The sequence below is a fragment of the Dendropsophus ebraccatus genome, chromosome 10 (genome assembly GCF_027789765.1).
Source record: "Dendropsophus ebraccatus isolate aDenEbr1 chromosome 10, aDenEbr1.pat, whole genome shotgun sequence".
Classification (NCBI taxonomy): domain Eukaryota; kingdom Metazoa; phylum Chordata; class Amphibia; order Anura; family Hylidae; genus Dendropsophus; species Dendropsophus ebraccatus.
Window position 1 is genome coordinate 29,102,722 of NC_091463.1, and position 24,113 is coordinate 29,126,834.

Consider the following 24,113-nt stretch of genomic DNA (forward strand, 5'->3'; position numbering starts at 1 on the left):
AGTACATCTGGGCTATAGACTACAAATATGACCATATACATGCTAAAAAACACACACACACACACACACAAGTCACAATTCTTGGAGATGGGAAACGTACCCTTATAATAGGTTATTGATCTCTGTTCAGTTCTGTATAAATGGACTGAGTACTTGTGGTGTAGAAGCACAGCTGATTAACTTGGGGTAACCTGGACAGACACATGAAAGCTACCAGTTGGGAATATGTAAATCCACTACAGGGCTTCCCAGTCTATAGCGTCCATGTGTGGGAATAAGCCATTATGGTGATTTCATAGGTCTGTAGGCAGTGTCGGACTGGCCCACAGGAGGACCAGAGGATCCTGCGGTGGGCCCCCAGCTCAGAACCTGCAGTAACACTTACTGGCATGCCATTTCTCACTGGGTCTTTATTGGTGGGCCCCCATGTATCATTTCCTCTGGTGGGCCCAAGGTACCCTCAGTCTGGACTTGTACAAGTTTTTCCTAATATTTAACATTATGTACTACTTTTAAATCCCATTCTTTCTAAAAAGTATAAAATTTTACAATCATTCCTCCTTTATTCCTCTCGTCGGGCAACTCAGATGTTTTATAATATTTCTTGATTGAGTAATTGTAAGTGATCTGATTTATTTTATAACTCAGATTATAGTGTATTGGAGGAGAAGTCTATCATAGCTGCTTTTCTATATATTCTAGTGACAGCACTCGGGTGACTGCCGTCATACTTACAAGTATACATGCTGGAATCTGAAGGACAAGATGTTGTGCCCCCATTACACCTCCCCCTCCATCCCCATGAAACCATTGGTTAAATGCTACTTTATGTCTTTGTCAATTAACTAGAAAGTTCCGGAGTTAACTTAACAATTAAGATAATGGAAAAGCCATAAAGGTTACTGTATATTGCTGATTAAACTTCCAGTATTGAGCGGCCAGTCGTGCTCTGTTTCCATCAATGGATCGATATAGCACTGAGTTACTGCGGTGTCTGACGGCCACTCAATATTATTTACTGACCATTACAAATGCGTAGTTCTTTCCCTATAGTATTCATTGTTAGATATAGTGATGCTTGGGCAACAGTAGCACATATCCTGTAAGTTTCTGCCCATTCATATTTTGGGAACTTGTTGCCCTTATAAGTTTATAATTCAATGAATGACAATTCCAGAGGATGGCTGCCCACATTCATTATATATTCATTAAATTTATATATATATATATATATATATATATATATATATATATATATATATATATAATTCACATAAAAATAATTCATATGAAGTTGTTGCCAAAGAATAGAGTCTGCTTTTTATACCTAGAAACAGCGCCACTTATGTCCATTGGCTGTACCTGGTATTGCAACTCATTCTCTTTCTACAATAAATCAGTCTCTTTTTTTTTTTCTAATCCTAGACAACCCATTATCATTATCATCCTAAAGTTTATGTACTTTTGCTATGCAAGAATACAAAGACAGTGACAATATTGTATGCAATATCCCTTAGCACGTTGATGAATTCCTCCGCATAGTAATAACCATCTAATGTTTGGACTCCACAAAGACGGCTTTGAAATCAAAGTGTGGTAAATGTCACAAGCTCTCACCAAATGTTGTGTGCTGGAAAATACATGAGAAAGGTTCCTTTTTACTGGCTGTACATCTTCCACATTAGATAAGTGGCGGAGCGGGAACTTGTAATGGGGCTGGAAAGAAAACAGAAACTGTGCCGAGTCCCTACAGACCAAAGACAAGATATTGATTAGATATCTAAGCATTTTAGTATATTGCTTTGGAAATTGTTTTCAAGGATACATTGATCTATTGACCATTTGCACACAAACCTTGCTAGGAATATGAATCCGGGGAACATAGTATCTATAGTATATAGAAGGTGTTTCAGTGATTCCAGTGATAGTGAGCTATATTATTAAAGTATTTGGCTGCTCATACATAAGTAGCAAAGGGTCACTTGGGCAAGAAGTCTGTGGACCCAGTGTGTATCTTACAAGGCATAGCCTTCCTATCAGCAGAGCGACGATGGTGGTAGTAGGAGACTGGTGGAAGATAAGGCCTTCTCAGCTGCATATTTAACACTAGGAAAAAGCCTATATATGCTTAGGAGATATGGACATCATAGAGGGAAGCTATTTTGCTTGAGAATCCCCTACTGTTTCCATACAGCCACCAGCAGTATGATTGCAGCTCTGAGTCTAAGCAACTTGAGATTGTAGGACTTGTAGAGCACATTGGTATGAGGTGACTGTGGGGTGGCAACTGGTTTTAAACACTTGAGGTGACTTGACTAGTGGGGGGAGGACATTGAAGACAAAATCTTCTCTTTTTGATTTGACCTTTTCGGACACAAAATGTCAGGTTCAGGGACTTTGGAGAAATATTCTTCTCTTATAGCCTAACCATTACTGACTAGAAACTTCACTGTCAGGCTGAGCTCAGAGGAAACATCATGAGGCTTGTATGTGGTCAGGAATTTCCTCGTCTCTTTCTGCCTGTGGTATTAATGCTGTACACTAACAAGGGGCAGCACTAGGCACTGCTCTCATTAGTTGAGAGAAGCATGTGACCAAAGCATCTTCCTTTCATACATGTGACCACAGGGTGTGGCAAAGACACAACTGTAACGATAGTGCCTAAACTAACAAAATAACTTCTGTAAGCTTTTAAGTTGTTTAACAAATAAAAAAGGAATACATACAAGAAACTTAGATATCCAAACACAGTTTAAGATGCAAAGTAAGGTATTAAGATGCAAAGTAAGGTATTTCTCAACCACATGACAATAAACTACGACATTAGCTAGCTGGGATATGGGTACCAGGACACTGCAAGTACTCCTCTATAGAAGTTCATTGAAGTAATCTGTTGATACACTTACACACAATTGGCAACATTTATTAACAGGTCCTAGTACTAAGTGGAGGAGTACCCAACGACAGTCAGTCAGATTCCATGTTGGACAGGCTTTTTTTAAAACAACTGCTTCCTCCATTCCTTTTTTTTTTTTTTTTTGAGCATTAAAATTTAATTCAGATGTGAGTGCACTCTAAAATGATTATATGTATTTTGAATTTCAATAAATCCCCCATAATCCTTAGAAACCACTATGTAAAGCCTCTAGCATAGGTCCTCATTAAAATGCTTAAAAAGTATTATATACAGCTGTGCGCATCGTGAACCCCATCCAGTTATGGACGGGAAGCTTTAAGCTTTCAAGCTTAAACTTTAAATTGAGGCAATATATATCAAAATTGTACAAAACAAGTCAGTAAACATTGGCTGATTGAAAATTGACATATGTAATACATTATTCAAATTGGCTAGGAGATGGCGTCAGTAATGTAAATTGCCAAAACATATAATCATTAGAGACGAGGGAATCTCAAACACACTTGGATCCTTTCGAACCTGAGCGTGCGGCATTTGATTACCAGTGGCTGAAGAAGTTGGATGCAGCCCTAAGGCTGCCTGGAAAACATGGATACAGCCATCGGCTGTATCTATGTTTTTCAGGACTCCCTAGAGCTGCATCCAACTTCTTCAGCCACCGCTAATCAAATGCTGCACGCTCAGGTTCGAAAGGACCCAAGCATGCTCAAGATTTGCTTATATCTAATAGTTATAAATGAAAACCCCTAAAGCAAGCGACACAGTGTAAAGTTGCAAGTCACTGGTTGGGGACCACTGATATACGGGTTCTGGCTCACAGGTATAATTTTATAGGTATAAAGTACTATATTGGGGGTTTACGTACACCTACATATTACAGTACCTTGAAGGTGCTATATAAGTGCTCAGAATAGGCTTAGGCACATGGCCAAATTACATACTTTGAAAATAGTCTATCAGGGGTCAAGCACAAGGTCATATTACAATGTATAAAAAGTAGTAGTAGTGTATATACATTATGAGCTGACACACATGGCCATATTGTGTATCTGTACTTTACTGATTTGATCTGTAATTGTGCATGCTTAGACCGATATTGACTTATACTGTACCTCGACATGCCTCCAGTGTCAATATGTTCTATTGCTTCCCCTTAGAAGCCTTGGAATGGTCAGTACATTCATGCACATGCTACCATACAGGCTCAGAGACCGCTGTATATGATGTAGTCGTACTGTTTTCGTAATGCTCAATGTGAAATGATGAATGAATATTGTTATGGCTGACGTTTTATCCTCCTTTCTCAGCTGCAGTCTATGGTGGACCTCCTGGAAGGAACTCTGTACAGCATGGACCTGATGAAAGTGCATTCCTACATCAATAAAGTGGTGGCCCAGATGAACACTCTGGAGGAGGTATGCTTGCTAGCTGCTTCCTGACTTTGAGGTTACTACCATTCTGATGCGTAACACATGGACACACGTGTTGTATAGGCTGTAAATCAGGAGTAGTCACCATGTAATAAAGTCAGTACTACAGTGTACTGCTCCTGTGTGCCTTTTACAGTTGACTAAGAAATAGTGGTTTTTATCTTGTTTCTAGTTACTTAAAAAAGTAGTCACCACGTGCAAGAATTTTTGTAACCCTTTCTCCACCTTTATTAAACAGAGCCTTATGACAGGCTGAGCACATGTGGTGAACATATTTCAGTCCCTATGGTTGAGCTTTGAGTCTCCTAATTCCTAATTAAATGCAATAAGTCATTTTAATAAGCAGTGATATAATTATAAAAATATTACTGAATAAAGGTCAACTGGGGTTGACACCATGAGTGAACAGTTACAGGGACTCCCTCAGCTGCAATTGCTGCATAGAGATGACCACTAGAGAGCTGGATACGCTAACAAAATGATAGTTACATAGTTAAGGCTGAAAAAAGACGAGTCCATCAAGTTCTACTTGATGTGTTGATCGAGAGGAAGGCAAAAATCCTTATGAGCTTCACAATACTAGAACACCAGCACTACAGGACCCAGCAGTTCAGTCAGGGTGTCAGGGTGCTCTGCAGTGTATATAGTCCGTAGAATAAATAAAAGAAGAAAATCCTTGCGGCACTCACCATGAATTCACCTTAATTGCTACTGGCTGGTGAGGGAGCGTTCCTCGTTTGTCCTGCTATGTGTTTTTTGCAATAAAGGTGAATTCATGGTGAGTGCCGCAAGGATTTTCTTTTTTTATTTAAAAATCCTTATGAGGCCAGTGCCAATTGCCCCAACCCCAATGGCAATCAGAATAATCCCTAGATCAGTGTCCTATCACATGAAATCTAGTGGCCGTAACTTGTAATATATTTATCGTGGAAATCCAAATGTTATTAATTTTTTTTATGTAATTCAAGTGTCAAAGAGGCAGTGCCAAGCTGCCTAAGTGCCACAGCTTGGCATGCCTCCTTGCATGTCTGTTGCTATGTTAGAAATATGCAGGTTTCTAAAACCAAGGAGTTAATTGCCCATCCTTCCATTGGGCCCCAATATTAGATTAGTGGCATCTGACTGTTGGTACTACATTGGATTAGCTGTTTGAAGAGTCTGAAGAGTAAGCCACCATCCCTTATATACCCACTTATTGTATGAAGCATATTGGATTTGTGTAATATACAGTTTTTCGTTCTGATTTATTTTAACAAACATAAATAATTAAATCTTCGGAAAGTTCAAAAGCCATATTTATAAAAACTATAATTTACCCAAAGCAAAATGTAATTCATTTGCACACATGGAGCCTACATGGTAAATGTACACAGTATGGTGGACCTCCAGAGAGTATAGAGAGACCCAGCTATCCAGATTCTGTATCCCTTTGATAACAAACACCTCTCTTTCATGATTCTAGACCATCAAGACAAACCTTACCCGAGAAAATGACTTCATGAAGGAAAGCGTCATAAACCTCTCAAATCAGATGAAGAAGTATGACAACTATTCTGACATTATGATGAGTATCAAGAAGGAGATTTCCAACCTGGGATACCAACTGCTCCAAAAAGATGCCCCAGAAAACAAAGTACAGGTAATTATCAGGAGGGAGTGGGCAGCATGGTGCCCCAGTTGTTAGCACTGCCGCCGTCCTTTGATGGAATCCGACCAAGGGCAAAAAAAAAATATTGATCATTTAGGCCTGGTGTACATGTGAGATTTCTGTACTGCCCTATGGAACATGTTAGCGCTATACACGTAACATACATAAATAATAAGAGTGAGTTGAATTGATTATGTAGTCGACTACCAATTAGGCAAAGATGGAGGAGTCCCAGATTAATGACTTATTGGGGGGCATTTATCAAGACCGGCATCTCATATACCCATCTTAAACAATGGCGAGCTGGAGCTACTGTATGTAGAGGGGTAAACCCCTACTTAAGTCTAAGCAAATCTGAGCTGCTGTGCTCTGCACTAAAACTACGCTAGCTCCAAGCTGCCAAAGACTAACATGCAGGCATAAATTATGACCCCCTGAGTGCAGCCATACGTCCCTGTCTACAGCCGTTTTGTATGAATGACTTGGTTGCACAAACTTCGAAAACTTTTTGCCAGATGCAGCATTGATAAATTCTCCATGCCTCTGGGACACCCACCAATCACTACAATGGGGATACCATGTCCTCCATTACAATGGAGTGCAGTACTCTGCATTTTTCAGCAGTTCTATAGCTTGTGAATGGAGCAGCAGCTTGCATACTCGCTTAATTCAAATGGAGGACATGGGACCTCCGTTTTCTTGAGGCCCACTGAAATTCAGATCACTTTTAAGGGAGTAAAGAAAGTAAAACTTTATACACAACTTCCTAGAATTACAATCTACAGAGCTGTAGGTAGAGGCGTAACTTGTAACTCCTTGGCCCTGATACAAAATCTGTAACAGTGTCCAACATCTACCATGTGCTATTAATAATACTGTTGTCATATTTGGCAGAAAGGCCATAGATGCGACTCCTATCTCTACACCCCCTATAGCTATAGTCCTGGCTGTGGGTACTGTCAGTACCATTGTATAGTGCATCTAATATAGCAGTAAGGTATAGACTTCTATGAGTAATAAACTGCAGACCCACTGAATATAAAACTTGAATGGAGCTGTGAACATATGTGGTCTATAAATTAGTGGAAATTAAAAAACTAATTGGGAGGAAAAGAATACCTGAGTTATTGGTTGTGGAACAGTGGGGAAAAAAAAGTCATCTACAGCCCCTAGGTGACCGTCCTATTAATTCTTGCATCCATAAACCTGGTTTCTTTACACTTTACACTTTTTACCGTCAATTTTTTTTGTTGCAGGACACAGCAGGAGCCAAAGTAAAAGATGTAAAATTCCCGAACAAGAAGAATTCTGGGGAGAAGTCTTTATCTAAAGTGACAAAGGAGAAACCACAAAAATCTGAGAAACCTAAAAAAGATAATAGTAAATCTAAACCAGCCTTGTCTCAGCCTACACCAAAACCAAGATCTGTACATCAACAACCAGTGGTCATTCGAGGAGTCACTTACTACAAAGCAACCAGGCATGAAGACACAGACACGAGCAACAGAGGTACGTAAAGCCAAGACCTCCTATTATGAATAATCATCCCGCTACTCTTCTTCTGTCTATAAGGGCAGTATTAGACGGCCATTGCCTGTCTGTAAATGAGTGCCGATCTCGTGATCAGTGCCTTCACGAGGCTCGATCAGCTGTATGGCCCTTTCCTGCAATCACCTATTAACTGCACACGTACTATTACATGGGGAGATACACGGCCAACACCTAATGATTTTTCAGTGATTGTTCATTGGCTGATTATTGCTAGCCCTATTACATGGAGTGATGTTTGGCCAATAATTACCCCATTTAATGGAGCCCTTAGGTTCTGTTGGCAGCTGCTCTCCAACTGTGTCACAGTATATTTATTACTAAACATGACTACTAAGCTCAAGGTCTCTTTAGAGTGGAGTTTCCCAAAGCCCCTTTTACGTGGAAGATTATCGGCAAGTAGTGTCGCTAGAAACGCTACTTTGGCCAATAATCAGCCTTCATAAAAGGGGCAGCAATCAGCTGAGGAGCAGAAGAACGCTTTTGTGCTACTTCAAAGTCTATCACTATTGGCCGCACATCTCACTTAACAGGGGATGTGCGGCTGATAGCAATACACGATCGAAGATTGATTAAAGTACTAGGACCCCTAGCCTTTCTGGCTTTTGCAGTATGGTGTGTATTATAGTGTGCGCTCTGTGTGATTTTTTTTTTTTTCTAGCATTCCTTTTGTGTTTTCTCTTGCCTTGTTCTAGTGTAATTTGTTCCAAGGCTTCTAAAGTTCTAAAGCTGCTGCGTCACTTGATTGCGTTACTTGATTGAGTTTCTCTTCAGTCTTGTTTGTTTCTTAGGATCCTTGTGATTGGTTGTCGCTAGGGTTAGCTAGCATATCAAGTTTATAATAGCTGGGACAATAGGGCTTAATGTGTCTGGTGTTCGCTTAACTATGTTCAAAGACAACGATCAGCCGACCTTGTGCATGTCGGCTAATCATTGTCTTTTGTTGCACAAAGCGATTATCGGCCGCAGCGGCTAACAATCAGCCAAATACAGCAGATAATCAGCTTGTGTAATAGGACCTTTAGTGGGGTCATAGAGTTCAGGCAGCATTATAGCTTATTGCTCATATCTCAGCATTATAGAGACAATGTTGTATTGTAGGATGTTACAAGGTCTGCACAAGGTCTACAATACTTCAATAAAAAATTTCACTTCTCCGTTAAATACAAGATTGTTGGTTTGGGTTACTGGCAATGGATGGCTCATACATTTTAGACTTAATTGCAAAAAAATATAATCGGTATAATAGAGGAGTACATTAGAAACAAGTGCTGTATGCGGCTGGATGATGGATTACACAGAGACGTACAAAATTACTTCCAAGCCTTTGGCAGCCACTTAGAGTTAAAAGCTAACTATTGGAAATGTCATGTGTAACACAGAGGGGGTTTATGCGAACAACTCATTAATGATAACCTCCATTGTGATTATTCTGGGGGTGGTAGTTCTTCAAATTCCCAGATGTTTTTTCCAGAGCTCTGGTCAGCTGTTTCAGGCATTTCGCCATATATCATCTATTGTCTGTCACTGGTCTATCTCGTGCGAGATCTTAGTGGAAAATAGTATCTGCCGCCTCCAGTGTATGCTGACAGAGGGTGGGAGGCTGCACCAAGATACCGAAAGAGAATACAGAGGGATAAGTAGGAGGTGCAAGAATATTTAACCTGTTAAAGTGGAAAGCTAATGTTTAACGCTCGATGCATCTATAGTTGCCTCTAATGGTGGCAGCACCACTGCCCTAAATCTTCTCAGTATGAAAACCATTGAAAACATGGCCTGAGAAACGTAATAGCCCATATGTTTAGCTGCTTCCATTAATTTGGAAACCATTAATTTGGAAACCAAAATTGGTTGCCTGCTGTTTAAGGTGAATGCATTTCTTAAAGTGTAAGTGCCATTTCAAATAACTTTGCAGAAATCAGTAGTACAAGTGACTATAAGAAAGTCTGTAATAGAGTAGTGCTGTAATGTGAAATTTAATAGTGGTTTTCTGGAAGAATGCCAAGCCCAGTAGAACTCACTCGGCACCACTTTGAACCAACCACTATATAATGTCCACAATCAGAGAGGTACCTTTCCCTTTAAGCTAATTGGTGCTCTGCGCTCAATGAAATAGAGTGTCACTAAACAAACTGCAACAGAAAAGAAATAGACAGAACACAACACTCACCACTCCACTTAGTTATACGTACTTATTCAAGTTCCAGATTCACAAGGTTACAGGTGCAGGTGAGGTGAAGGAGGACCAGTGCATGCTGCATGTCAGCGACAGCTGTTTCATGCGTGTGTGCACTTCATTAGACTAAATACTCAACCTGACGAAGTGCGCATGTGCACAAAACCCTGTGAAGGGGAGTTGTCTGGGAGAATGAATGTCTGTGCAATGTAAAAATGGCTTTGTGATACATATTATAGTGAATAGTCTGGCAAAGAATGTAAGCATGGTTGTTATATATCAGAAATAAATGCTGCTATTGAGAGTATATAATTGGATTTGATCACTTTGGACATGTTGTAGCCCAATGATAATTTCACAAATGTTGACAAGAATCAATGTAAATGATGACAATCTCTATACAGCGCTGCAAAATATGTTGGCTCTATATTAATAAAAGAATTATTATAAAAAAAAAAATTTGGGCTTGATGTCCTCCAACTTATAAGGAATTTTTATAGTTCAATTTCAGGAGGGGTCCTATTACTTCCTATGTAGACACTTAAAATGCTGCATATCACTGTCATGTATTGAATTAACACCAATGATAACATTTATCTCATTCCCTATTGATGTGTTCTTGGAATTTGGATGACCTTTTCTAATTCTCACATACTTGGGTCTTGACCTGATGCAGCGTACATGCCTTAGTTTTTTGGGTGTTTAGCCTCTCCATGGTCAGCGTGTGAACTTCAGCCAAGCAAAATAAATTTTAAGACTCATATGATGCATTTTAAGATTGTTAATTGTAGAATAATTTAACACAAATATATATAGGATATGCCAAAATAAACAAAAAGCAGCAAGTCTAACCTGGTGCCCCGCTGTGCTTTTGTATTTTTTATGAAATGCGATGAAAAAAGAAAATATCTTCAATTCTTTCTTCAAAATGTGACAAATAGAAATAAGCCTTCCCTGCATTTAAAGGGAACCTGTCATATTGCAAAAGAAATCCAACCTGCAGGCTGCGTGTTATAGAGTGGGAGGAGCTGAGCAGACTGATATATAGTATTGTTGTATTTGTTTTTTGAATCGTATTCTGGGTTAAGGAGTCCAGTGGGCGGTCCTCTTCAGTGATAGCTCTGTATCCACTATCTTACAGGGTAGGCTGCCAATCACAGCCAGGAATGCAGTCAGGATTAAATTAGTGAATTATTAGTCCTACTGAATCGTGTCCCACAATTATGTATGTCAATCTAGGCTCTTCCTTTATCATTCAGCCCACAGATTAAACTATGTTCTGGATCCTCATCTCCTGGCCTGATAGGAGAGCAGTTTCAAAGTGTTGAAGACCTGTCCCGTCCCACATTAAACAAACAACCCATTGGTTTGAATGGGCACTGTGTAGTACCCAATGTCTCCTGTGGTGGTGCTGCAAGGAAACTCAACCCTTACCTACAGGTTTCTTCTGATCGTGGGCAGCTCCAACAAGGGGCACTTTTTGATCCGCTTTTCGTAAAGGGACTTTTCTAGCAAGTAGCGTTTGTCCAGGGTGAAGGACCCCTTTAAGATTACTGTCAGAACAAAGTGATTTCAGATAATAGAAAGCTCATGAATATTATAGTGTTATGGTTATTATAAGCTCTGTGTACACTCAATTACGTTTTCCTTTTATCATCCACAGTATTAACTGGTCCTCACATCAGAAGCTTTTTTAAGGGTTAAAGGGATATTCTGCTCAAATTAAATTTTTAGTATGTCACTTCCCTTGGCGAGAACATAACAAATAGCCTATTTCTTACCTCTCTGCGTTCCTCTGGTGTCCTCTTACTTCATCTTTAGGTCCCTGGATGAGCAATCCTGCTTCGGTTTCCAAGACTGAATCGTCTGGCAGTGAAAGCCTGCTCAGCCAATCACTGGCTGCTGCATTGTCCTGTCTCAGTCAGTGATTGGCTGAGCGGGTTGTCACTACCAGATAAGACCATCTCGGAAGTGAAGGCAGGATTGTTCAGCTGGGGACCTAAACATGATGTAGGATTACACCAGGGGAGTGCGGAGAGGTGAGAATATCCTGTTTGTTATGTTCTCCCCAAAGGAAGCAACATATTAAAGCCTCAATTTGAGCCGAGTACCCCTTTAAAGTGGCCCACTGTAGGCTTTTGGGATGCCTGGTAAATTAGTTGCCTTAAAGTACTGTGGTCCTGGGTTCAAATCCCACCAAGGGCAACATCTACAAGGAGTTTATATGTTTTCCCATGTGTGCTTTGGTTTCCTCCTAGACGACAACAACAACAAAAAAAAAACATTCAGAAAGGTGACTTTAAAATTTGCATTGTCAGCCTTAATGGTGAATGGAAATTTTGTGCTGAACTAATATCCTTGGCCAATCCCTCGATACATACTCTCTCTCGTGGTTATCCCTTCTCCATATACAAAATTACATTCTCAAGAAGGAATGTTCCATCTACTTGGTCTTAATAGCCCATTACACACGGCAGTGGACAACCAGTGGGCATCGGAGAAAGTAAACATTCTTTTACATTTTTCATCTATCTTATAGACAGCTTGTTATGTTTCTACTTGTCTTTCGATATTCTTGACATTGAAATGTTAAGAGGCTCAAGAGTTTTTAGGTTTTCCCTTGATTTAACTCAGAAAACAAATCACGGTGCATTGCTGTCTGATGTTATCTGTGCAGTTCCTCGATATGGAGCTAAATATATATTTATAGCGTCTGTAGGCACGATGATACCTCAGATCATCTGTTTCCTTTATGCATGAAGGAATGCACTTGAGAATACTAAATGGTAAAACTGTATGGTTCCAACCTTATTTTTGAGTGTTTTCTTGATAACATTCCACAATCCAGCTGTTTCCAATGAAACTGTCTCCAGCGCTATCTGCATTAGATCAAATGTGAGGCTTGCTTAGAAGCAGCTTCCTATACCGATCTTGAGACACACAGTATAGTGTCTTTATTCATCATGTAATCAAGTCCATCCATTCTAGTGGAGCTTATGGTGCAGAATACTCCTCTGCAGAGGTTGTACAGTTGTACATCAGACAACTGGCATGACTCCAGTATGGACGCAGACTGCTATTGCCAGTCACTATGGCTCTTATTGAAAACAAATTTTTCAGTAGAGAATACTTTACGTTCCATGGAAAAGATACAAATTTCCAAATGTCCCTCTGTTGTTTCCATCATGGGTTGCAATGTATGATGGCTCTAAACCCACTTGCAGATGGTAGTGTCATCAATAAAACCTCAGCTTCATTTCTTATATAGGAAGCAGACAACGGAGATTAAACGCCCCCCCATATGTAGCACCAGGACTGAAAACATGAGGCCACGTAAGGGAGGGATATAGTTGATTTTATATATATATATATATATATATATATATATATATATATATATATATATATATATAATATATATTAGTATTGAATTTAAATTGCTCTTGTTGGCAGTTTATCCCATACACAAACATATTTTTTCTCTCTGCTGCCACCTCCCATGGACAGCATTACCTTATTTTAACTAGCTAGAATTTCCTAGAACTCTCTGGTATAAAGGTGGGGTCAACCTAAATGGCTAAATAAACCCAATGTTTCCTGACTTTATGGTCACGAGTCTGCAGTTTTTTTTCTGTGTGAAGTAGTTTCTGGCTAGACTTAAGGCCCTATTACACCAAGTGATTATTGGCAGTATTTGCCCGATTATTGGCCATAACAGCCAAAAATTTTGTGATGTAATAACTAGTGTTAATCGGCACAATGTCAGCCGATTCTTGTCTTTCAACATGTTGAAAAAAATTACAACAATAACGATGGTCTGCTGGCTGTCACTTCATGTAATAGGAGCGGTGGCAGCAGACCCCAACAATCTTCTATGGGCCCCTCCCCGTGCCCCCCCCCCCTCGGTCCTAGCCAGTGATAGGCTGATCAGCTCAGACAGGCCGCTCTGAAGCTGCAGCAAGCGGTGCCAAGTTGCTTACAGAGCACAGGATAAAACCGAGAGCATGGAGGGGTGATGTATTAACTGTTTGGACAATTGTCAGCCGTTGGCCGCGCATTGTATGATTTTAGGTCTGGGCATAAAGAAACGAACAGCCAAGTTTTTCTCTATTACACGGAGCGATAACTAGGGCCCCTACATGTGTCATGTGCCAAAGACTACAAGGATCGTGAGCAGCTGACTGACCTTTTATAGAAATCCTGCCCTTAGGGATATTTTTCTCTTCCATAAACTTCAAGTTTGAGCTGATAGCAATTTTGAGGGCCCCTCAACAGTCTTGTGTCTTGGTGGACCTCAGGTCAGGCCAATCCACTAGTTTCCTGCAAGAAGCCAAGATGTATTCCTTCAAGTCCTTTCAGGAGATTTATAATCTTAGGGACTACTCATCTGACCATACTGACTCCACAGGGGTTAACCCCTTCAATGCCACCTACCATCTGTCATTACAGGTACTGTTTTTGGAACTGTTCAAACTATTTGCCTCCACTTTGCTTTAAAATGGGTAACTTTTAATTTCATTCACAATTTCTTGAGTCCCCTTGTCTTGGTTTTTTATGTAGACATGCACCACCAAGGGCACCCAATCTACCCCCAGCCAGGACATCAATAAGCAGATATTAAAAAACTAATATTTACAGGGTAGACCCTCCCCTCATCACTGCCTTAACACCTAAAGAAGGACCCCAGGGCCAAAGAAACCACAGCAGATGCTATGACATCTACCTCACCTGTTCGTGCCAGCTGTTCCTGTTTCCTAACACCAAGGCTGCTTCCCGGGACATGGCATAAATTATACTTTTTCTTTATTAATTTTATGTAATTTTATATTATTTTATTACCTTAATGGAGCTCCTGATCTGCCATACAACAACTGAAATATTGGTGTGTTCTCAAGTGGCAAAGGGACCCAGAGGTACAAGTTCAAGTCATTGGGTCCCAGGATACAATATGCAATGGCATCCCCGCAGCTATGTGTTTCTAAGGGCCCTTTTACACAGAAAGATTATCTGACAGATTATCTGCCAAAGATTTGAAGCCAAAGCCAGGACTGGATTTAAAAAGTGGAGAAATCTCAGGCTTTCCTTTATGACCTGATCTCTGTTTATAGTCTGTTCTTGGTTTTGGCTTCAAATCTTTGGCAGATAATCTGTCAGATAATCTTTCTGTGTAAAAGGGCCCTTATAGAGGCAATTGGGGACTCCAATTGGATCTCCAGCAGCAGCCTGGAAGTAGAGCTGGAATACATTATGCTCCACTGTCAGTTCCACTAGTTTGCTATCAGTTCCACTGAAGTCCTTCCATTCCATACATGATCAAGTGGTCTCCCAGACCTGTTGCATATCACATCAAAGGAGGAAGATCATAGCATAACCAGATGTCCAGGTTCCTGTTGCACTTAAATCACCATCTTAGTGCACCATTTCGATAGATAAAAAAACAACAACAAAAAAAAACAACTGCATTGATATAGGCAATTTTATCTCTCAAAATGTTGCACGGCATTGCGATAGACAACTAAAGATTCTAGTTCCAGTAGTTTGGCAGAAGAACAGAGAAAAGGAGAAGGGAGGAAGGAAAAGCTGAATTTGATTTGCCCTGGGCCTCAGTTTTGTGACACCAGCAAAGCATCGCTACCTCTGCACCCCCTACAGCTAACGTATCTTGACCCATTGCATGTAAAAATTCAGGAATTCATGCCCAGTTTGTATGCTGAGACACTAACAGATTCAGTTTCCTCTTTGCATAGTTTACAAGACTTCTAGGAAGGAGACGGATATGTTTTCATCAGGGCTAATTCTTCTGAGACAAGATGCATTGTTAGTGCTTTCAATACCAGTCAGCGACATTACGACAATCTATTGAGAGAGCTGTGAAACCTCCGCGGTTGTCTAGTGTATTTGTTTGCATTTGGCTCACAATGTGAACCGTCAGTAACATGCAGTATGTCGAATTAGCAGAGTTTTACTAGTTCATGAAAGTCAATATTTTTACAACCAATGCAAATGACTATTTAAAATTCCTGAAATTTGTTGGTTCTCCACCCGAGTCTTTGACAGGCAAACACTATGTAGACTAATCAGACGACATCCTCAACTTAGACATTTGTCTTGTTTGCTCAGACTTACATAAAAGCATAACATTTTTAGACCTGGTTACCTCATCTTTACTGATCAACCTTTGTTTGGAGGTCCAACTATATAGGCTCCAAGCCCAGCCTTATAAATGAGCAATATGGGATGTTCCACAATTAGCAATATGGGATGTTCCACAGGCCACATCACCTGTCCCTAGAAGGTTCCAGTAGCCCTGATACCCTGCCTACTGATCGATTACACCCCCTCGCTATGACTGTGTATTTATGGATGAAGAATGTTCACTCAATCTTGATAATCGACCTGTAAGATATTTTTGCCTTAATTTTCCGGCTGTTTTGCTGTAAATCGCTGTAAAATAATGAAATTTTCGCAGCGATTTTGGCAAAATCACTGCAAAAATTGTGCCATGTGTGAACACAACTAACATATCAGACAACATATGAGAAAATGCTTGTTCTTGAACTGATCACAATAGAATTTTTATAACAACACATCACATTGTGTAAATGGAATGTATGATGGACAGCGATTAAAGGGGTACTCGGGCGAAACTGACAACTGGTGTCCGAAAGTTATATAGATTTGTAATTTGCTTCTATTTAAGAATCTCAATTCTTCCAGTACTTATCAGCTGGTGTATGTCCTAGAGGAAGTGGTGTATTCTCTACAGTCTGACATGGTGCTCTCTGCTGCCACCTCTGTCCATTACAGGAACTGTCCAAAGCAGTAGCAAGTCTTTATATAAAAACTCTCCAGCTCAATTCTATGGGTGGATGGCAGATTGAGCCTGAAAATATCATTGAGTCAATTGGACAGGCGGAAATTCAAGCAGAATCCTCTTGAGCCCATAGTGGGAACAAACCCTCAGACTGAAAAGAATACACCACTTCCTAAAGTATAGCTGAGTATTGGGAGACTTTTTGTAGAGATGCTCTTTATACCACATCAATTCTTAATTTTGATAATGCATTCTATCCTGATGCCATGTATTGTAACTTGTAATCTTATAAAATACATGGTTCACATCTATTGTTCATAGCTAGAAGGTAATCTCAGTAAATGCTTTTTCCTTTAATAAATTTCAATAAAAGCAGTCTCAACAAGACTTAATTCCATGTCTAGTGTCTGGCATATATACAAGTATGCTCAAGGTCAACAGTAATTATATCTTTTATTATAACTAGGGGCCCTGTCATGCCCCATAATGTAGTTAAATTGACATGCATTTAACCTCTAGATAACCAGGGCTCATTATTGCTTGTATCCAGCATTCTAAGACTGAAAATTCTTTCTTATTTTTTATGACTCTGTATTATAGTCATGTAAATGAGTTTTTAGAGCAGTTGTGGTAGGGACACTGAGCTGAAATATATACTGTGTTCTATGATTTGATTGAGTATTTTCATGTACACTGATCACTGTATTAGGAACTAGTGTTGACTGGACTTGCCAAACTGTTTGGGTTCCTCAACATTCTCCAAACCCCAGAAGTTGGATGCAGCCCTAGGGAGTCATGGAAAACATGGATACAGCCAAAAGCATGTTTTCCTGGCAGCACTGGAGTGTTATCTAACTTCTTCAGATGCTGGGAATCAAATGCCTAGCGTTTGGGTTTGTAGAATGTCACTGAACAGTTTGTCAAGTCTACACTATAAGGCCGTGTTCACACGCTGGATGACACTGGCCGTTCTGTGATCCGGCTGTGTCACAGAACGGTCAGTGTCAGTGAAGATCATCCTGGCGAGTACTGCAGTACCGGCCAGATGAACTTTATTTACAGTATGTTGCACACGGATGCGCCCGCATCCCAATTCACCATAGCACACAATGGAAAGTGCCAGAGCCGCACTTTCCATTGTGTGAACTGACAGTCCTGTGCGGCCGCTATTCCATGAATAGCGGCCGCACCAAACTGACATGTCAGTTTTCCCATGCAGCCGCTTGCAATCCCGGCCGGAGCATATACTATATGTATACACTCCAGCTGGGATTCCATTCATTTTCAATGCAAAGTATCTTTTAAATTAATCTTTTGAATTAATTAAAAAAATACATAGTGTGAACATAGCCATAGGGAGCATTCACACTACCGAATCCACGTGGAGAACTTCCTATGGATTCCACCACTCACACCCGTGCCATAGACTCCATTCTATGCTCGGGCAGATTCCGCCATCTGCCCAAAGAATTGACATGCGGGGGCGAGGGGCAGAATCTGCGGGAAGTTCTCCGTGCAGATTTCGTAGTGTCAAGGCACCCTAAGGAACTAAAGGGCTGGTCCACCTTTTTGGGCAGACATCAGGAAACAGATTCCAGAGGGTGGTGGACATCCTCCATACTAATCCAGACCCATGCCCACTGCAGCAGCTTCATCAATTAGTGCATGGAGCGCTATCCAATTGAAAGGTGGGACTGTGGTTTGCGAAAAAACCCTGAACATATGGGTGCAGATGGTTAGCTATGTCACAATAGTATTCACCAATCAAAGATTATGATATGATGACCAGCAGTCCTAGGGCATGCCAGGAATAGCTTATACTGCATGAGCTGACCCCCTCTCTCCCAGGTCCCAACAACCTGCCCATGGTCAAAGAGGCCAGGTATTTTTAATTTTTTTTTATTTTTTATTTATATTTGTATTTTTATTGAAATTTTTTTAACATATTATTTTAGGAAAACAATACAGGTGAAACAGATAATACAGTAATAGGCAAATGTTAATAATGCAAACAAAGCATTTATCACAGAAATTTATGAGGTCAAGAGAAGGCAATCTACACAAAAAATTTACTCTAACCAACTGCCTCATAGTAGCGATGCAACAGGAGGAAGAACAAATGCCCAATCGCACCTCCTTAATTCTCGTCCGAGTCACCATATTTACCAGTGACTGGAAAATGTTGCCTTGTACTATGCAGAGAAGAGGTCAAGACTTTATTTGTGAGCTGTCCTTGTACAAATTCATACAGGAAGAGCTGTCAATCACTGTGTATGGGTGGGGCAAATAGGGCTTACGGGTTTTCTCTTCTATGAGTTCTATGAGAATAATAAATCAAATGTACAAATCTGTAGCTTTCCAATACAAAGCAATCAAGTCCTGTGGTTCCTTTGGTAGTGAAGCACCATCAAAGCCATAAGTGAGTAGTAGGTCATTGATTTTACGATACGACTACAACATCAATGTACTATTTTACATAACTTATCATTTCCGTTTGTAGAGAACACAGGAAGGTTGTCTGTACGTGGAGAACGACAAGATCTGAAAGTGGCAGCAAACATCTCAGAAACCCACATCATCCAGGAGGACAGACCTATGGAGCTTGAGAGACCAACAGCAGCTACTTCTACTACAACAACCACCACCACATCTCCTACTACCACCACCACGACGGAGAGCACCACCACTACAACCCTGGCCACAACTACAACTACCACCAGCCTAGAGTACTCTGTCACAGGGATCTCTCTTGGATCTGATACTGAAAACAATATTAAAGGTATGGATTGTGCATTTAGTAAGTTTTCATAGAGCCGTAGTACGCTAAAAAAAAATTAGATGTCCGTGGGTAAAAAAATTCAACTTGAAGTGCTGTGTTTCTTGCCGTTATTTCTATGCTATTTGAGGATGACACTATGTTTGAGCATGTTATGTTTTGACATCTCCTCCAGGTTGGGATCTGAGTTTGCAGACCCAGGCTTTTCAGTAAAACAAGGGTGAGAGCGGTGCACTACTGCCTCCTTCTTGCCTGTGCTGCTTTTAACAACATATAGAGAGATGCTATACAGCAAGCCCCATGGATATAGACATAGTTGCGGAACAGACCCTATTCACTGTGAATGGGAGTGTTTTCTAGGCATGCTCTGTGACCACTGCAGATGCCATTCTACAGGGAGAGAAAAGCTAAGTTCTAAGCATCAGCTTGTGTGAATGGCTTTATATTTTTATTTTGTTGTGATCTTTCTATGTAAGGCTATGTTCACACTACGTATATTTTCGTATATTTGCCAAGTGCAGCAACGGCCTTGGTTATAATGAAAATATATGTAATATGGCCCCCTATGGGTGCTGCGAGAGAATGACATTCAATGAATAGCGGCCACAGAAAACCCTCTCAGTGCACACTGTGTGGCGAGCGGCTCCGGCCACTCACTCCATAGTGTGCTGTGGGGAGTTCTGATGCGGGTGTGCACGGATGCGCTCGCATCAGAACTCTGCAGATGCAAAGATTATCCGGCTGGTACTGCAGTACCATCCGGGATGATCTCTTCAGAGATCGGCCGTTCCATGACCTGGCCGGGTCACGGAACGGCTGGTCTCATACGAGGTCTGAACATAGCCTAATACTCTGTGGTGATAAGGGGAACCCTACTGAATAGTGATTTATACAGAATAGAAAGTCTCAGTTTAACTTTAGAATTAGTGGTCATTGCAAGAAAAACAAAACATTTTAGAATTATTTTGAAATATATACAGTAAAATGGAAAACTTAAAAAAAATCACTAAAATTTCTTTTAAAATATGTTTAACAAAAACTTAAGTTAGAAAAATAGATAATATTTAAGATGATACATTTAATAAAAGAGATGTTGCGTTAAAGTAATAAACGGTCTAGTAAAAAATGTCAACATGTTATACGTACAAACATCAACTTTAATTCTTATGTATATTGTGTATTTGCCAGTTGTCTTCATTCCTCCTTTAAATTGCTTAAAGGACCTTTCAGTTTTCCAGATATTCAATTAAGCAACTTAAAATAAATAACATGGAATGTAAAAAAGGCAAAGTAATGATGAAATCCGAACTCCACCAAAAGAAATATGTGCAGTACTTCTGGGTGGTGTTGGATGGATTGCTTGTAACATGTTGTAACCCAAGTAGGATATGGTGACGTACAAAGTCCAGTTGTTAAAAAATTCAAAAAATTCTTTAGAAAGTTCTGAATCCTTAACAGATGAGACAAAGCAAATAAAAGCATATCTATAAAAAAGGCGTAAATCATGAGCCAAATCTGGAAGCAGGTGTAGATTTGTTAAGGCGGGCACAGGGTCGGCTGCACGCCCGACCAGATTTACCAAGAGTGTGCCTGTTAGTGAATCTGGATGGGGAAATTTAAGACTGGCGTACTGGTATGCCGGTCTTAATAAATCCCCCTCATAATGTACCCAATTCCAACACCGATCGAGTGTTTTTTAAATAAATTGTTATGTCTGCTGCTCTACCCCTGGCATCCAACGCACTGGAAACCAGATGGACCCTATTATAGGTCAAGCGATCCCACATTTTCTAATGTTTTGACAAAAATAATAAAACTTGAACTCTATTGTAAATGTTCCTCTCCTTTTAAGTACATACTGAAGCTATTGGTTCTTAATGTTATCTCTGATTCCCTCAATAACTGAGGAGAGATGTGATAGCCAGCCATAGACAGGAAATACATCCATAACATCAGATACGATGAAACCTCTCCAAAAAAACTACCCTCTTGAAAAGACCAGATAAGATTTGTGACAAACTTTCAGTTTACCATATATAAGGAGGGTCTTCAACCAGCCTTAAAGGGGTCATTTATAATTAGGGGGGGGGAGACTACTATCTTGTGAAAACAGCACCACCCATGTCCCCAGGTTGTGTCTGGTATTACAATTCAACTTCATTCACTTTAATGGAACCTAGCTGCAAAACCCACACCCAAACTGAGGACAGGAGAGGTGCTGTTTCGGGAAAAAGTAGACACGTAGACAACCCCTTTAAGGTTGTTGGAAGATCCTGAGTATAATTTAGTTGTGTCCCACATTCTTGTTCTGAAACCTGAACTTTATCAGATTCCCTGTTGCAGCCACATATAGTTGAGTTAGCCAGAGAACTCTGTACTAAAGTCTAGGAAAATCTACCAATCTTCATCAATCAAACAATAGTCCAGTCGTCAGTTATGTTGCCTGCCTGCTGCCCGTCCTCCACCATACAGGAATGTTTCAGACAGAAGAATGTTTCTGTATAGTCTAGGGTGAGGGGAGGTGTAAGCCGGAACAAGAGCACACTAGCTGAGGTTATTTCTGACTTACTGTAACTAAAGGGGTCGGCCGTAATTTTCAATAACGGCCAACCCCCTTATCACCAGCGACCTTAAGGACCTATTACATGGACTATTATTGGCGAAAACAGGCCGATTCCATCCTGTGTAATAGGACCAGAGATCAGGTGACAAACAACTGTTGGCTGATTGCTCAATCCTGGCCTGCTTAAAAATCATCAGCTGTTGGCCACATATCTCTCTGTGTATTCAGGGATTTGTGGCTGATTAAAACCTAATAATCATTCATTCAGTCCTGGTTACTGATAAAACGAGTGCCGATCAGCAAGATCGGTGCCTATATACTAAGATTTTTTGCAATAAAGGAAAATTATTGCACCTCCTTATAGCAATATAGCAGCCTAAAGAGGTAAACAGGGCCTAATTGCCTTAACTGCTCTAGGCGGCAGCGGACAACTGGTCCACAGTCCCTAACCTGTATAAGTAAACATAAGATAGACAAAAACACAAAAGCTCAAAATCCAAGGTCCGGGTCGGCAACTAGTGGTCTGCGCAGTACAAATACATGATCCAAGGGGAAGTTAAAAGTCAAGCCAGAAAGTCCCAGCCCTAGGCATGATTGGAGCTGAGACTCCAGCCCCAGGACACACACCTAAATCTGACTGGTGGTGCCGGCCGCTAGTCAGTTATACACAATGCAGGACGACTGTGCTGCTCAGCCCGGGGCAGCGCGGCTCCAGCTGCAGCAGGACCCAAGGACGCGGCCACACCCCTAACAACCTGGCCGGCAGCTAGGGATACCGTCAGCGTACCTGGCCGGTTACTAAGGACGCCGTCTACGCATCCAAGGGGCCGGACACGCACTCCGCCAGTGTCAGGAGCCAAGCGCGCAGCCCGGACCATGACAGTTGCCTAATGGCAATTGAAAATTTTGCCTGGTGATAGCTAGGAGCTAGTGACCGTGTTAAATGAAAAGAAAAGATTTTTATCAATGCCAAGCAAAACACAACAGTAAAACAGTCGTATTTTGATTCCTTTATTACAGCTGAAGGGCTGTATCCCCCAAAGTTACTCTAAATACTATAGAAACCTATGGGATCTAAATTCAGTTCGAGAGAGTAACGAGGGATGTTACAAAAATGAGACATATTTGTGTTCCCTCTATACCATTATACATAAATGATGCATTATTCTTTGTTTTTGTTTTTCCATTGAGAAAATGAATAGCAAATGGAGAGGATTATAATAGAATATGTCATGTGTCAGTTCCTGAAGAATGTAATGCAAAATGTTTTATGATGATTTAATCCCAAAATCTTCAAGATGATTAATTTGTTTCTGGAGAAACATGCCATCTGTAAGGGGAAACATCTAACTTGTATCTGACTTGTGTGATGGATTAGGAGAAAGTGATATTTCCGTTCTATAAATCGATTGCAGGCATTTTGTGTATGCAGTTGGATCACATAGTCTGTGAGCGTTCCTCAATTCTGATTAAAACTCTCTATAATGGATTTCAAACATCAATATATTATTGATCCCTTAGATAGACATTAACAATAAATCACAATAAACTTCTGTTTGGCTGGGTTCACGCTACGTTGTTGCAATCCGTTTTTACATTTGTGTGCATCCAATTTTTCCCATTGACTTTCATTATAAAAAAAATAATATATCAAAATGCATCCATTTTTTAACGTACACAAAAATGTGGTTGACCACGTTTTTGTGTACATTAAAATAACTAGTGCATTTTAATCCGTTTTTTTAGTCATGGAAATCAATGGAAAAACGGATCAAAACAGATTAACACAAATGCATCCGCAAAAATGGATGAAAAAAATGGATTGCAAAAAGGTAGTGTGAACCCAGCCTTAGAGGGTCTTTCTACAACTTTAATATTCATTCCAGATAGTCGGTAGTGTTAAGCAACCCTCGAATGATTGTTACTCAATTTGCGCATTTTTCAATGCTCAAGTGCTCAACTAGAGTAACGAACCCCAATGAAATCAATGGAAGACTTGAACATTTAAACAGGTACCTCCTGCTCGGCAGAGCGAGGGTGCCTGGTTAACCCATTATGTGTTTTTTCATTCTAAGTTTTGAAAATTTTTCCCCTGCGGAGATGTTTAAACAAAATATAAAAAAATTAGAACTAAAAAATTGAATAGGTTTCTGCAAGAAACCTACAGAACTCTGGGGGTATGCCGGCATTTACTGAAGGTGCATGGTCATCCGAGTATCACTAGGTACACAGTTGAACATT

General features: G+C 40.3%; 2 protein-coding genes across 2 annotated transcripts in view; both read left to right on the forward strand.

Annotated features, from left to right (window-relative positions):
* The window catches only part of RPL35 (ribosomal protein L35), a 446,139-nt gene that overhangs the window by 87,043 nt on the left and 334,983 nt on the right, over positions 1–24,113 (forward strand). The window lies entirely within an intron of this gene.
* The window catches only part of OLFML2A (olfactomedin like 2A), a 61,615-nt gene that overhangs the window by 31,727 nt on the left and 5,775 nt on the right, over positions 1–24,113 (forward strand). Inside the window, exons 3-6 of the mRNA XM_069986763.1 lie at positions 4,225–4,332; positions 5,810–5,986; positions 7,252–7,504; positions 19,034–19,312. Of these exons, the coding sequence (XP_069842864.1) occupies positions 4,225–4,332; positions 5,810–5,986; positions 7,252–7,504; positions 19,034–19,312 (817 nt within the window). The remainder of the gene's footprint in view (positions 1–4,224; positions 4,333–5,809; positions 5,987–7,251; positions 7,505–19,033; positions 19,313–24,113) is intronic.